General features: G+C 34.6%; 1 protein-coding gene across 2 annotated transcripts in view; it reads right to left on the bottom strand.

The window, feature by feature from the left end:
* KCNH7 (potassium voltage-gated channel subfamily H member 7) overlaps window positions 1–14780 on the bottom strand; it is a 618161-nt gene that overhangs the window by 217257 nt on the left and 386124 nt on the right. For both annotated transcript variants that reach the window (XM_060177804.1, XM_007523769.2), the window contains exon 3: window positions 6291–6446. In XM_060177804.1, coding sequence (XP_060033787.1) covers window positions 6291–6446 — 156 coding nt within the window. The remainder of the gene's footprint in view (window positions 1–6290; window positions 6447–14780) is intronic.

Raw genomic sequence — 14780 nt, 5'->3', positions numbered from 1 at the left:
GAAAAGGTCCATAAACCATGACTAAGAGTAATCAGACACCAGCATCACCTTATATCTAGATGGGGAGATAAGTGCACCAGATCAGTGGAGCTAACGCAGGAGAGCATGGAACAATACTTATCAGAAAATAAATGAATAAAAAGAAGTATAAAAATCTCCTTTTACTGATGGAATACATTTAGTTAGAGCTCATCCTTAGAAAAGGAAGATGCCTGGAGTCCAGCGGTGATGCAGCGGGTTAAGCGCACGTGGCGCAAATCGCAAGGACAGGCATAAGGATGCCAGTTTGAGCCCCCGGCTCCCCACCTGCAGAGGAGTTGCTTCACAAGTGGTGAAGCAGGTCTGCAGGTGTCTGTCTTTCTCTCCCCCTCTCTTTCTTTCCCTCCTCTCTCCATTTCTCTCTGTCCTATCCAACAACGACGACATCAGTAATCACAACAATGTTAAACAACAAGGGCAACAAAGGGGAAAATAATAAATATTAAAAAAAAAAACTTAAAAAAAAGAAAAAGAAGATGCCACTCCTGAGTAAACTATATTGACAAGAAGAAAATAGAAAACAACAATAACAACAACAAATGGAAAAATCATCCTCCAAATCTACAAACTTTTTGTATGAATGAGTGTTTGATCTGAAGAGAAGTTTTATCTGAAAGTTACTCAAACAAAATCCATTATCTTCTACTAATGCTGTTCTGGGAATAACTTCAATGAATAGCTATAAAAAGAAAAATCTAATATGCTACAAAAATATCATAAGAAAAGTAGAAATAAAAATGTACTCAGCAGAGAAAAGCATACAAAAATCTGAATATGAAATAGAATAGAAATATAATGCTATAAAATTAATTCAACTTTCTTCCAAAACATTTTTTATTGGAGGGATAATGGCATACAGTAGTTGTTGACACATGAGTACAATGTCTCATCTCACAATAATAGATGTCTACACCTCTAACCCCAATTGCAAGCTCTTCTCTTCCATTGTTCATTGAGTCCCCAATAGCTTTTTTTTTTTTTCAGATAAAGACAGAATGGCAGAGAGAAAAGCTAAAGTTTTCTTTAATGTGGTGGGTAACAGACTCAAATTCATGCCAAAGCAGCATACTATCCACGTGAGATATTTTCTTCCCTTAAATTAAAAAAAAAAAAAAAAGAAGTATCATGACCTGAGTAGTGATACAAGATAAGAGCACAGCAATTGTAGGTGTGAGGACTCCACATCTGAGCCTGAGTACTGGCAGAATGATGTTCTGGCTCTCTCTCTCTCTTTAACATACAAATAAATATTTACAAATTTTAATTAAGTAGCTGAGTATATAAACTATGACTTCAAAATACAAATTGAACAACAAGAAGAAAATACAAAGCAAGGAAATCAGGAAAGAAAAAGACATATATCATCTAAAAAAATCAGGGCCACACAAGGTACCTATAATAATTTAGAACTGAAATATCACAAGAAGATAAACCAGAAATAAAGAAAAGAGGGACAAATAGAATATGATAAATATAAAAGAGAGGCAAAGAAGGCCCACTATAAAAATATCTGAGTTCTCAGGTGGGGGTAGATAGCATAATGGTTATGCAAAGAGACTCTCACACCTGAAGCTTCAAAGTCTCAGGTTCAGTCCCCTGTACCACCATCAGACAGAGCTGGGCAGTGCTCTGGTAAAAAAAATAAATAAATAAATATATATATATATTTATATATCTGAGTTCTTAAAAAATATAAAGGGATATATTAAATATTCTAAAATAAATGGTGAATTGAAATTATATGCTATTTGCGCCTAGCATATACCTGGGTAATACTTAGTAACAATTTCAGACATTAAAAAAAATCTATCTTGGTTTGAAAAAAGAATTTCTGCCTTCTATTACTATTTCTAAATTTCTCTTGGATATTGAGAAAGGCATCTAACTAATTCACAAAAGACCATCAATATGTTAGTACTAAATTTTATATATAGTGTCAAACATAAAAAACAAACAAACAAAAAATCCTCTGAAATCACTCAGTTCATGACTATTCCATGAAGAACAGTCGAAAAAACTGTTTGGCTAAACTTCATGTGAGAAACATTGAATATATTTTACTAGAAACTGAAGACTAAAATAAAAGTGAGAATTGAAAAATGTTACATATTTGACAAACTAGAAATACCATAATCAAGCAATGTCATGCATAATAAAAGAAGAAATGTAAAATAAGCACATTAAGTACTTCTTTGGTAACAGAGAAGTCAGATGGTATAATTTAAACTACCAATTTATAATACCAAGAATATTTAAGAGAGCGAAGAGGAACACTAAGAGAAATAAAATCATTGAAAATATTAAATGATTGAGAGAAGTATTATTTTTATTCTTGCACATAGTAAAGAATCAAATAACATTCAGGAAAAGTGGTTACAGAAGCCAGACCTTCTACCTTCTGCACCCCATAAGGACCCTGGGTCCATACTCCCAGATGGTTAAAGAATACGACAGCTATTAGAGGAGGAAACGGGATACGGAGTTCCTGTGGTGGGAATTGTGTGGAATTGTACCTATGATCTTGTTAGTGTTTTCACTTTATAAATAAAAATCAAAAAAAGAAAAAAAGAAAAGCGGGAGAGATTATATTAAAATGTTTTCTTAAAAAGATAATGACTAGGAAAATGCAAATATGCTTAAATATAAAAAACAAGTAATAATATTGAGTGAAACAATTTTAAATGCATGCCAAAATGAGCAAAATTATATAATGTAGCAAAATAATTTAAGAGGAAATTAACAGAATATGCTAGCACTAATTAAAAACTAATGTGATGGGGGCCCAGCGGTAGTGCAGCGGGTTAAGTGGCACTTAGCACAAAGACCTGACTGAGTAAGGATCCAGATTAGAGCTCCTGGCTCCCCAACTGCAGAGGGGTTGCTTCAAAACTGGTGAAGTTTTGCGAGAGTCCATTTTTCTTTCCCCCTCTCTGTCTTCCCCTCCTCTCTTGATTTCTCTGTTTTATCCAACAACAACAACAGCAGCAATAACAACAATAAAAATGCCAACAAAATGGAAAAAAAAGAAATAGCCTCCAGGAGCAGTCCCAGCGATAACCCTTGCGGCAAAACAAACAGACAAAAAAACTGATCAGATGTTACTTTACTTGATGTACTGATGGATACTGGTCACACACACACACACAAAACCCTAGATACCATCTCAAAGCTTGTGTTTACAGTTCAACTTCTTTCAGAAAGAGTAAAAGGAATCAAAATGGGTAAATAATTGATTATGCCAGAACATCGAAGCTCCACAGCATCTGCAATAGCATGCCCACTAATCCTTGCAGCATACTTGGAGGCAGCCAGGTTGTTTTTAAGCTCAAACCAACGTTCCTCCTGAGGAGCTATCCAACTTCAATCCCACTGGTAGTGCTTGCATGATTCCCGGAGAGAAGAAGTTGGGTCACTATAAGTACACTCCAGGACTCCCACTGAGGGATGTCCTTACTGATGCTCTATGGCCAGTTCTCTGCCTTTCCAGCAGAGAAGTTAGGATGTGTAAATTCGCTCCAGGATTCCCCCGGAGGCATGGTCCACCTTGTGCTTCACTCAGAAACTGAGTCACTGTAAGTCCATTGTAGGACTCCTCTTGAGGTGTGGTCCTCCTTGCTCTCCTTTGTCAGACCAAGTTCTTTCCATTCTTGGAGATACGCCAAAACAATAATAGTCGGGGACTGTAACCCCCCACTCTCTTAGGTAGATAGATCAACTAACTAGGTAGAAAGTCAATAAGGAAATAAAAATATTAAATGAAGAGATGGACAGGTTATACCTAATAGATGTCCTCTAGATGAAGTCTTCAATCACCCACATTAGAATATACATTGTTCTCAAACCCCCGTATGCATTCTCATGAATAGACCACATGTAAAGACAATTTAAATACATTCAGAAGCATTAAAATCATTCCAACCATCAGACCACAGTGGAGTTGAATTAATATTCACTAAATTAGAAGAATAAGATAACCAGAAATTAATCCCTTTTACTAAAGCATCAAAAACAAATATTTGGGAATAATATTAGCAAAGGAAGTGACTTTATAAACTGAGACTTGTAAACGGAAAACTCTGAATCACTCTTCAAGAAAATAGAAAAAGATACAAAGAAATGAAAATATATCTTATACTCATAGATTGGAATTGTCAAAATGACCCTCCTACCCTGAGCCGTATATAGATTTAATGCCATCTTCACCAAGGTACCACCAAGTTTTTTTTTAAAGAATACAACAAAAGCTATATAAATTTATCTAGAACCAAAAAATACTAGGATTTCCAAAACAATCTTCAGAAAAAAAATGACAGGAGGTCTTTTTTATTATTTCCTAACTTCAAATTATATTACAGAGCTACTGTAGTGAAAATTTCCTGGTACAAGAGTCAAAATACACATAGAACACTGGGAGAGAACTGAAAATTCTCACACCTGTGGACAATTCATTTTTGGCACAGGGCCCCAAACATTAAAAGATATACCAGAGGAAAAACTATTATTTATAATAGTAACAAAAGCAGTAGCAGCAAATTAAATGTCAAACAGCATACTAAACAATAAGAAAAAATTTAAATCTTCCCTGAAAGATATAGAAATTAGCCTTAAAACAAAATATATGTGATTTTCTTGTAAATAACAAGTCAGTATGTAAAGACGCTAATTTTCTTTTATGTATAAAATTAATGAGAACACAATGAAAATACCAAAGCAGCTTTGTCTGTATTTAGGTAAATTGTTTTTAACAATAATGTGATTTTAAAGCAAGAATTGACCCCAAACTCATGAAAATTAACATTACTGGGAGTCTATCATATCAGAGGTTGTCTTTTAAAGTATGAATAAGGAAAGTCAGAAGGCAGGACAAAATAAAACAGTTGAGGGTCAGAGAGACAATGGGTATGCAAAAAGTTTCAATCACTGGGACCATCATAAACTACATGAGGCCAACCAATCTGGTAAACAAGGCAAGATAAAAACAAAATGAAAATTGAGAAATAAATTCAAACACACAAAGTTTTGTGTTTAATTACAGTGGTATCTTAAATTACTGGTATAAAGATATTTTCTTTGGACTGCTGGGGTTTCACTGCCCTGTGTGTTTTCAGATAAAAAGAACAAGAAAAACAGAGCCAGAGAGAAATGAGGAGATAAAAAATATGATGCAGAGAGAGAAAGATACCACAACACCACTGCTTACTACACTGTTGTATCGATCCCATGGGTCATAATCATAGCAAAACAGACACTATCCCAGGTGAACTATCTCACTGGTCTCCAAGGGAGACTTTTTACAGATAACATCAGAACAACTGGAAAGCCAGTGATGAATAGATAAAAGCTTTTCTATAATTCAGTAAATCAGAATCCACAGAAGTTGATACATTAAAACAGATTGTTAAATAAAGGTCTGCATGATAACAATGAAAAAAGTGAAGGAAATATTTCTGGAGGAATAATTTGCAATTTATTCTACAAATTGAAAGGCATACATGAAAGTAATAAATGTGCAGGGGGAATAGACAGTTGAAAATGTTCGCTTTAACCTCATTTAAACTAAGATAAATATAAGCTAAAACCAATTTAGAGTATACTTCTCACCTATAATAATGGCAGAAATCAAGATGACATATTTGTTGTTAGCATAACTTAAAGGGAAGCTCTAATAAATTATGCCTGTAGTTGCATAAAATAGTTCAAATTATATGCAGAGGGATTTGGCAGTAATGGCATGTTTATTTACCATTTGATCTAGGAAATTTTTGTTCCAAAAAGTTATTTTGTCATATATATACATATGCATAGTTCATTAGAAAAAAAACAAACCTGGGTGTCTCTTGATAGGGACCCAACTGAATTAAGTATATCGAAATCAAAAGAAGGTAAAAACAGTTGGCCAACTCTAAGGTGCCAACACGTAACAAAAAAATTTAAATTATTTTATATTTATTTATTTACTTGGGATTGAAGCAGACATTAAGAGGGAGATATAGGAGAGAGACTGCTTCATCACTTGTGAAGCATTTCCCCTGCACGTGGGGATCAAGGGCTTGAACCTGGGCCCTTGAGAACTATAATATGTGCCCTCAACGAGGTGTGCTACCACCCAGCCATACATTAAATCTTTTATGTAAAATTATTTTACTTAAAATGTATACATATTATGAGAACAGAATTGAATACTACATTAGAATTATCATAGTCAAAATATCAATATCAAGAGTTTTAGATACATGTAGTCTTTTACTTACGGTTTACAGTTTTGACTGGTAATATTGGGTTTACCGTCTCTGGGGAGGCAGCATTTTCTTCATCTGTCACATATTCAAAGTTAATGATGAACATCATAGCCACACCTTCCTGGTTTTTCACCGGTATTATGTGAGTATTACAAATGAAAGTGGACCCTAAGGAAATAATAAATGAGTTTTAGGTCAAAACTCTGGCTTCATTTTGAAGTGTTGGTGACATTAAAATCTAACAAATACTATGGAATTTTCCATTTAAAATGATTACTAAAATCCAATATTATATACTCTGTATTCTATTTCATAGTGTATTGCATATATCTTTAGCTGAAATGCACAAATTTTACAAAAAGCACTCACTCACAGAAAACTTCAGGTACTACAGAAGGAAAGTAGTATCAAATCACATTTGTTTTTACATGAAATATTCTTATCACTAATATAGAAAAAATACATTTTAAAAAATGTTTAGAAAAAATGTAATTTTTAGGGATCACACGGTTAGTGCAGCGGGTTAAGTGCACATGGCGCAAAGCGCAAGGACAGGTGGAAGGATCCTGGTTGGAGCCCCTGGCTCCCCACCTGCAGGGGAATTGCTTCACAAGAGGTGAAGCAGGTCTGCAGGTGTTTATCTGTCTCTCCTCCTCTCTGTCTTCCCCTCTTCTATCCATTTTTCTCTGTCCTATTAACAACAACATCAATAACAATAATAACTACAACAATAAAACAAGGGCAAATAAGGGAATAAATAAGTATTTTAAAAAAGAAAAATGTATTTTTTTACATCTAAATAATTTATAGCTGGATAAACAGTGAGGATAACATTTTGCCACAATGATTTTAGCTTTAACAGATTATTTTTATTAATTTCCTAGACATAAATTAATACTACAGACTTTGTCATACAGAAGTTCTAGTAAATCTTTTTCCTTTCTTTTTTCCTTTCTTTTTTTTTTCTTTTTTCTTTTAAATTCACAATGCCCAGATAATGATTTTCCTTAGTTTGTGTTAAGAGGTGAATGACAAATACTGGTTGGTCTTGCTTGTAGATAAATAAATTCACTTGAAAAAAAAAGTTAACCAAACTGTAACTTGAACCTTCTAAAAATGAGATGGTTATAGGCAGGAGAGAAATGAGATGAGGCTGGGGGACACTCAACTTTGGTGGAGGTTATGGTTACAGGTAACACATATATGTATAAAATTATACTCCTGAAATCTTACAAATTTGTAAAACACTATTGAACTGCTAATAAAAATATAATACTGTAAAAATGAAGGAATTATTCTCTATATTATAATAATAAATTGATCCTTTCAAGTAAGAAGATAATATTCTTGTAAAATCACAATTATAGAACTATGAAAGTATTTTATCTGAATCATATGGAAATAGACAGAGATAATCCCACTTACAGTTAACTATTATAACTTATCTTAAAACAGAAAATCCAAAATCTGAGAGTTGAATATAAATAATCTGACTTCTATTCTTATTTATTTATTTATTTTTACCAGAGCACTGTTCAGGTCTGGTTTATGGTGGTACTGAAAGCTGAACTTACAACTTTCAGTTCTTCAGTCATGAAAAAGCCAACTCCTTTTAAATCACAGATGACTGAATGACTTCTTAGAGCTGATGTCTAGATATGAATATTCCAACAAAGTAGTTTCCTTACCCCTTTACTCTGCAACTGTTTTCTTTTTTATAGTGAATTTTATAAAAATTGCATAGGTTATGGCTTTGCTTTTGTTCAAAAATGTATATTCAGAAAGCAAAAACCTCAGAAAGTGTTTTCAATTATTTGGGCAACAGTGTATATTATGTGGTAGAGTCTATCAGAATTTTGAGAAGTGTGATGGTTCATTGTAGAGATAGGGGCAGGTTGGGAGGATGATTGATCTGGCATGACATTTCTGGAGATAAGAGCAAAAGAGAAGACAGCAAAGGATCAGGATCAGTGATGCAAATCACAAGAGCAGGTAGCTAGACACCTGATTTTTGTAAAGAAAGCTAATACACATATTTCAAAATGTCCTGTTTATGATTCAATTGTTGAAAAGAATAAAAAATATACAAAAGCTTCTCTCCTTTCTTCCTATCAAGATAGATCCTGTGAACTGAGAATATTGCTAGTACTGACACATAATATTGAATACTGTTTATTATTTTACTAATTTCAAGGGCTTCACCACTCCCTGGTGACTTTTTCTTGGTGGAAAGAATGAAACATAAGAGAAGCAGTCAGAGAGGGGAAAAGATAACAAAGCATTAAAGCTCCCATCAATGCAGTGAGGGACAGGCTGGAATCTGTGTAATGCACAAAGCAAACCATTATACTATCCAAGTGAGCTACTTTGTTTGTTCACAAGTTGAATAACTTAAGTGTAGGTTTTTATGCACTAGTTATCATCTATGAACTTTTAATTAATATGGATGAACATGTTCTATTTTCCAAGAAACTGATTTATTCAATACAAATATACTGTTAGAACACAGACTTTGCAAGAGATAGGTGCCTATATGCTAGTTATGGATAAGATTATCATATGTGGCTAGATTCCCAAATTTGAAATGTAGAAAACTTTATTTATGACTGTTTCCATATTGTCTGAAAAAATGGACATGGAGTAAGAGATGACAAAATGTAGATTTTAAGAATGACACACCGAAACTTTACAGTCTTTAGCTATATCTTAAATTCATTTAATAAAATAGTTAGCTAGCACACTTGACACAGTTTCCATGGTAACAAACAGGATAACTTTAGTAAACAGAAAATAAGCAATTTAAGACAGTTCTATTAGAACTAAAAATAGAAGTGCTTCAGGCCAGGCACTACAATACAAACTGGTTAAACAGCAAGTCTGAGAAGATGCTAGAAATATTCATTATATGCTTTGTTAATGAACCAAATTACATATTGATTTTACCATATAAAGTGACATTCCTTGGATCATTCTGAATACTTTAAATGAACAGATGTTTTTATTTGGTAGTTTTATATTGTTTCACATTTGAGGCATACTGCTGACTGTACAACCAATGCAAAATTAGATTTTAGATAAATCAAAAAGAAGATGGAAGGACAGAGAAGTTTCATAATATAGAAGCGTTATTTGGCTTTCATTAAAAGGAGCAAATCATGGATTTCAATGAGTGATTTCAAACTTACTAGTGCTAAAAATCATAAAATTACAATGCCTTGTAAAAAAAAGTTCAGCTATATGCACAGATTCTATAGCATATTGATCAAATGTAATTAATCCAGGATTTACTACACACTCTTCACTGTTTCCTCCATATTTCTTTATTCTTTTCTTTCCTTTGACAGAGAGAAATAGAGAAGGAGAGAGAAGGGTAGACACCTGCAGACCTGCTTTACCGCTTGTTAAGCGACCCTCCTGCAGGTGGTGACCCTGGGCTCCAACTGGTATCCTTGCAAGTGTCCTTGCGCTTAGTACTGTGTGTGCTTAACCTGGTTGAATCACTACCACCTGACCCCCTCCTTCATATTTCTATTAAACAATATATCTCTTCTAAAGCGAGATGACCACTCACATTTAGATTTATCTCATTTATATCTTGGATTTAATATCTCCATCAATACTGCATAAAAGGATTTTTCTTTGCCCCATATACTTGATTCTTCTTCTAAGTCCTACCTAACACATTTCTATATCTGCATTATGTAGGATTTAGAAGAGGAATCAAGTACCTGGAGGAAAGCAAAATCTTTTTAATTTGAATGGTTCTACAAATGCCAAGGTCTGCCAGCACACTACTTTAGTAAAATAACATTACCCCAAGAAGTTACACTATGTGCTCTTGAGAAGTTTTTCTGAATGTACCATTGAGATCAAAAGAAATTGAAACCCAGTGAAGAATATATATTCAATAATATGTAAAAAAAAAGGAACTAAACAAAACGAGAAATAAAAAAATCCATGCCTTATGAAAATGATTCTTGTATTTAAATGAAATTAATGTCATTTGTTAAGAAAAAGCATATTTATAATGATATCTGATAATGACAAAATTATAGTGCAATTAGACTAATATTGGTTAGGCTCAGGTCAATTTTCATGTTTTCTCTCTTAAGTGAAAACATTCTCAAAGTGAAAAAGGAAGAGTGCTTATGAGGAACAGTGTTGATGTTAATACAGTGTATAGAATGTTCATTTAAAATTTTTTATATATTTATTTATTACCTTTTGTTGCTCTTGTTGTTTTATTGTTGCAGTTATTATTGTTGTTATTTATGTCATTGTTAGATAGGACAGAGAGAAATGGAGAGAGGAGGAGAAGGGGAGAGAAAGATAGACACCTGCAGACCTGCTTCACCGCTTGTGAAGCAACTCCCCTGCAGGTGGGGAGCCAGGGGCTCGAACTGGGATCCTTCTGCTGAGAATATTCATTTTTAACTGTAACTGCACAGAAAGCAATCACTGGTAATCTGCACAATTACTCCTTATTCAAAAATTAGTTACATTTCATAGTAAAAGCTTGGATTCCTCTGTTTGGGGTGTTCTGTTGATGTGTTTAGTCTACTACTTACATCCACAGGTCATTTTTTGTCACCTCAGGTAGGAAAAGAAACCAGTACAGAGAGGCAGAAAGAGAGAAAAAGGGAAAGAAACACAACAATAAAGTTTCCTACAGTGTGGTGAGGTCAGGCTCCAAACTGGATCACACACTTGGCAAAGGCAGCACACTGTTCAAGTGAACTCCTTTTTCAGCCTCACAAACTGTTTCTATGCTTCCCTGAGGTGAATTTATTGAGTGAAAACTATTTGGTCAATCACTCTTTTGGCTTTTCAGTATGAAAAGGAAGCAATAAAACACAAATCTTGCTCCTCCACTTGAAACTTATATAGTATTATGAAAAATTATACTAAACACTCATTTAAATTTATAATGTAGTAAGTGAAACTAAGAAGAGTGAGAAGAGAAGAAGCAGAATAAAGTTATAGATAAAACATTGGTATGGGAATACTTTCATAAAATGACATGCAGCAAGGACAAAAAGGGAGTAATAGAATGAGTTATTTGGCTCTTTAGATAAAGAGTATACCTGAATATACCTAAAATAGACTTCCTAGGTTCTTCCAACATGAGGACCCCAAATCTCATCTGCTATATATTTTTTTTAATTTTTATTTCTAAAAAAGGAAACACTGACAAAAACCACAGCATAAGAAGAGTACAACTCCACACAATTCTCACTACTAGGATTCTGTATCCCAACCGCCCCCATGATCGCTTTCCTATTCTTTATCCCTCTGGGAGGATGGACACAGGGTCATTATGGGGTATAGAAGGTGGAAGGTCTGGCTTCTGTAATTGCTTCCCCACTGAACATGGGCGTTGACAGGTCGATCCATACTCCCAGCCTGTCTCTCTTATTCCCTCGTGGGGTGGGGCTCTGGAAAAGCAGGGCTCCAGGACACATTGTTACGCTGTCTGTCCAGTTGGCTTCATCTTAGCATCTGGAACCTGATGGCTGAACAAAGAGTTAACATATACAGCCAAACAAACTCTTGACTAATCATGAACCGAAAGGCTGGAAAAGTTCATATGAAAAGGAAACTCCACAGAAGGTAGCGCAGAGCTGTGATGTCTCTCCTCAATCTCTGCCTTATCTTCTCTTCTATCTCACTTTAGAGATAAAGATAAATCAAGAGAGAAGATTGGGAGTGAGACACCTGCAGCACTGCTTTACTGCTCATGTAGTTTCATCCCTGCAGGTGGGGTCTGAGGTATTAAACATAGGTTCTTGTGAATTATTACATGTGCTCTCAAGGAGGTGGGCCACTGCCTGGCCCCTTATCCTCACTTTTATCTAAAATTTAAGAAATGAGTAAAATGTTGGCCTAGTAGGGATGAAGTCATGTCTATGTGTGTGCGTGTGTGTGTGTGTGTGTGTGTGTGTGTGTACACAGGACTGCCAAATAAATAAATAAATAAATAAATCAGTGATCTCTTCTAGAAAAAAATTATTAACAACTACAGGATACCAAGTCCTTTTAGAATCATTCATTTTTTAATTGAAATGTTTATCAGAAAAACAGAGGGGGTATTATACTCCCTAAAAAAGAAAGTCACTTTGTCACAGATGATTTACAATGGAACAAAATAGAGGCATAATTGAGGAACAAACACAATGTGTATTCTTTATGTAGTGTTTTCTTTAACTTCTTCCTTTCAGCTCTTCTTTAAACTTCCTATAGTATGGTCTAGTGTCTAAAGTGATACATTATAAATTTCTTCCCATCAAGGAAAAAAATCATAATAAATAACAATTTTCTCACAGAACTATTAGTGAAATAATGGATTACCAATGTGGAAAGAATCTTTAAGAGCATATATAAAACACAGCCCCAAATGAGTGACAATGTTGTCTATAAGTAGAATAAATATTTTAGTTGTATGGATAATACTTTCTAGATGTCTCAACTCACACCATATAAGTCAGTATCTCATGATAACAATTTTACTACTGGACAAGTTGAGACGAAAAGAATAGGAAAGGATCATAGTAGAGTTCCACAAATGGACTGAAAGAAATCTCTGCTGTTGAAATTTATTCTGATTGTTTACTCATTTGTTTCTTGTAATTTTTTAATGTTCCCCCCATTCTTCCTTTTCTTTCTTTCTTCCACCTTTTCTGTCTTTACTCATTTTGCCACCAGGGTTAATGCTGGGACTTTGTGCATGCATTACATGCAATCCTGAAAGTCAACACACACACACACACACACACACACACACACACACACACACACTGAGAGACAGGTAAAGGCAGAGAGGGAAAGGGCAGGAGAAAGAGAAACAGAGAAAAAAGGAGATACTAGTAGCACTGCTTTACCACTTGTGAGGCTTTGCCCCTATAGAAGGGGACAAGCACTTGAAACAGGGTAGCAGCATTTATATTCCAACATGCATGAGGATCACATTTATCATGCACCACCACCTGGCCGCCATTTTTTTAAAATTTATTATCTTTATTTGGTGACAGAGACAGCCAGAAATCAAGAGAGAGGGAGTGATAGAGAGGGAGAGAGACAGAGAGACACCTGCAGCCCTGCTTCACCACTTGTAAAGCTTTCCCCCTTCAGGTGGGGACCAGGGGCTCGAACCCTGGTCCTTGCACAATGCAGTACATGCACTCAACCAGGTGTGCTACCACTTAGCCCCCATTTCATTATTTTCAATAGATTTATCATAAGAAAATAAAACAAGACAGAACTATCATCTTAACTCATAATTCATTTGAAGAAATAATTTTAAAGTTTGAAGAGTAATAGAGAAGTGAAAAGATTCCACTTGACAGTACATTTGTAGCTAAAGTTTCCTCAAAATAAAGATGTTATTATTCTATATTATATTAATATAATGATGAATATATTAGAATATAATAGAAATTCATTATAAATAAATATTATTGGCACCACTTATGAGCTAGAAGAACTCTGGTATTTCTTTCTCCAATAAATTATATAAATCCTGGGGCTGGGTGGTGGTACACTTGGTTGAGCACACGTATTACAGTTCAAAAGGACCTGGGTTAAAACCCTCAGTTCCCCACTAGCAGGGGGAGAGTTTCAGGAGTGGTGAAGCAGTGCTGCAGGACTCCCTCCCACCCCCTCTGTCCCCCTTTCTTCTAAATCTCTCTGTCTCTATCTAATAAATAAATTAAAAAGAGAAAAACATTCAGCAATTAAAATATATAAATACTTAAGAATAAACTTAACACTATAATTGTCAATACTTATTAACTTAATGCAACTGTGGCCAACACAGCTAAATTTCAGTAATTATATACTTATTCAGCTTGCCCCATCCCACAGTTAATTTTTATTTTCTTCCCATAATTTATTTTAATTCATTTAGTCTTATACTTTTTTGTAATTATTTTTAACTTTCCTTCTGGAAAACTGGCAAGTTCTGGACCTTTTTAAAATAGGATTTTTTTAAAATAAATTCATTTTCCTTTTTTTCCCTTGTATTTGAAAGGACAGAAAAAAATAAAAGGAGGGAGATAAGAAGAGAGAAAGATACAGCACTGCTTCACTGCTTGTGAGGTCTCCTCCCTACAGGTAGAGATCAGGGGCTTGAACCTGGGTACTTGCACATGGTAGAGTCTGTGCTCAACTGGGTGCCCCACCATCTGACCCCTAGTTCTGGACGTTTTAAGGATAAGAATGCACTAGTATGCTCCCTTATATCTATGTTATTAGTACCACCCCTTCTAATTGTATAGTTACATCTGTTATGTCTATATATGACTATTACATAAATTTCATATTAAAGTGTTTTCTTTTTTTTTTTTTTTAATTTTTTATTTAAGAAAGGATTAGTGAACAAAGGCATAAGGTAGGAGGGGTACAACTCCACACAATTCCCACCACCCAATCCCCATAACCCACCCTCTCCCATGATAGCCTTCCCATTCTCTAGCCCTCTGGGAGCATGGACCCAGGGTCGTTGAG

Source organism: Erinaceus europaeus, chromosome 18 (assembly GCF_950295315.1).
Source record: "Erinaceus europaeus chromosome 18, mEriEur2.1, whole genome shotgun sequence".
NCBI lineage: Eukaryota > Metazoa > Chordata > Mammalia > Eulipotyphla > Erinaceidae > Erinaceus > Erinaceus europaeus.
The sequence above is the reverse complement of the archived record's forward strand: the minus strand, read 5'-3'. Positions and strand labels throughout refer to the sequence as shown.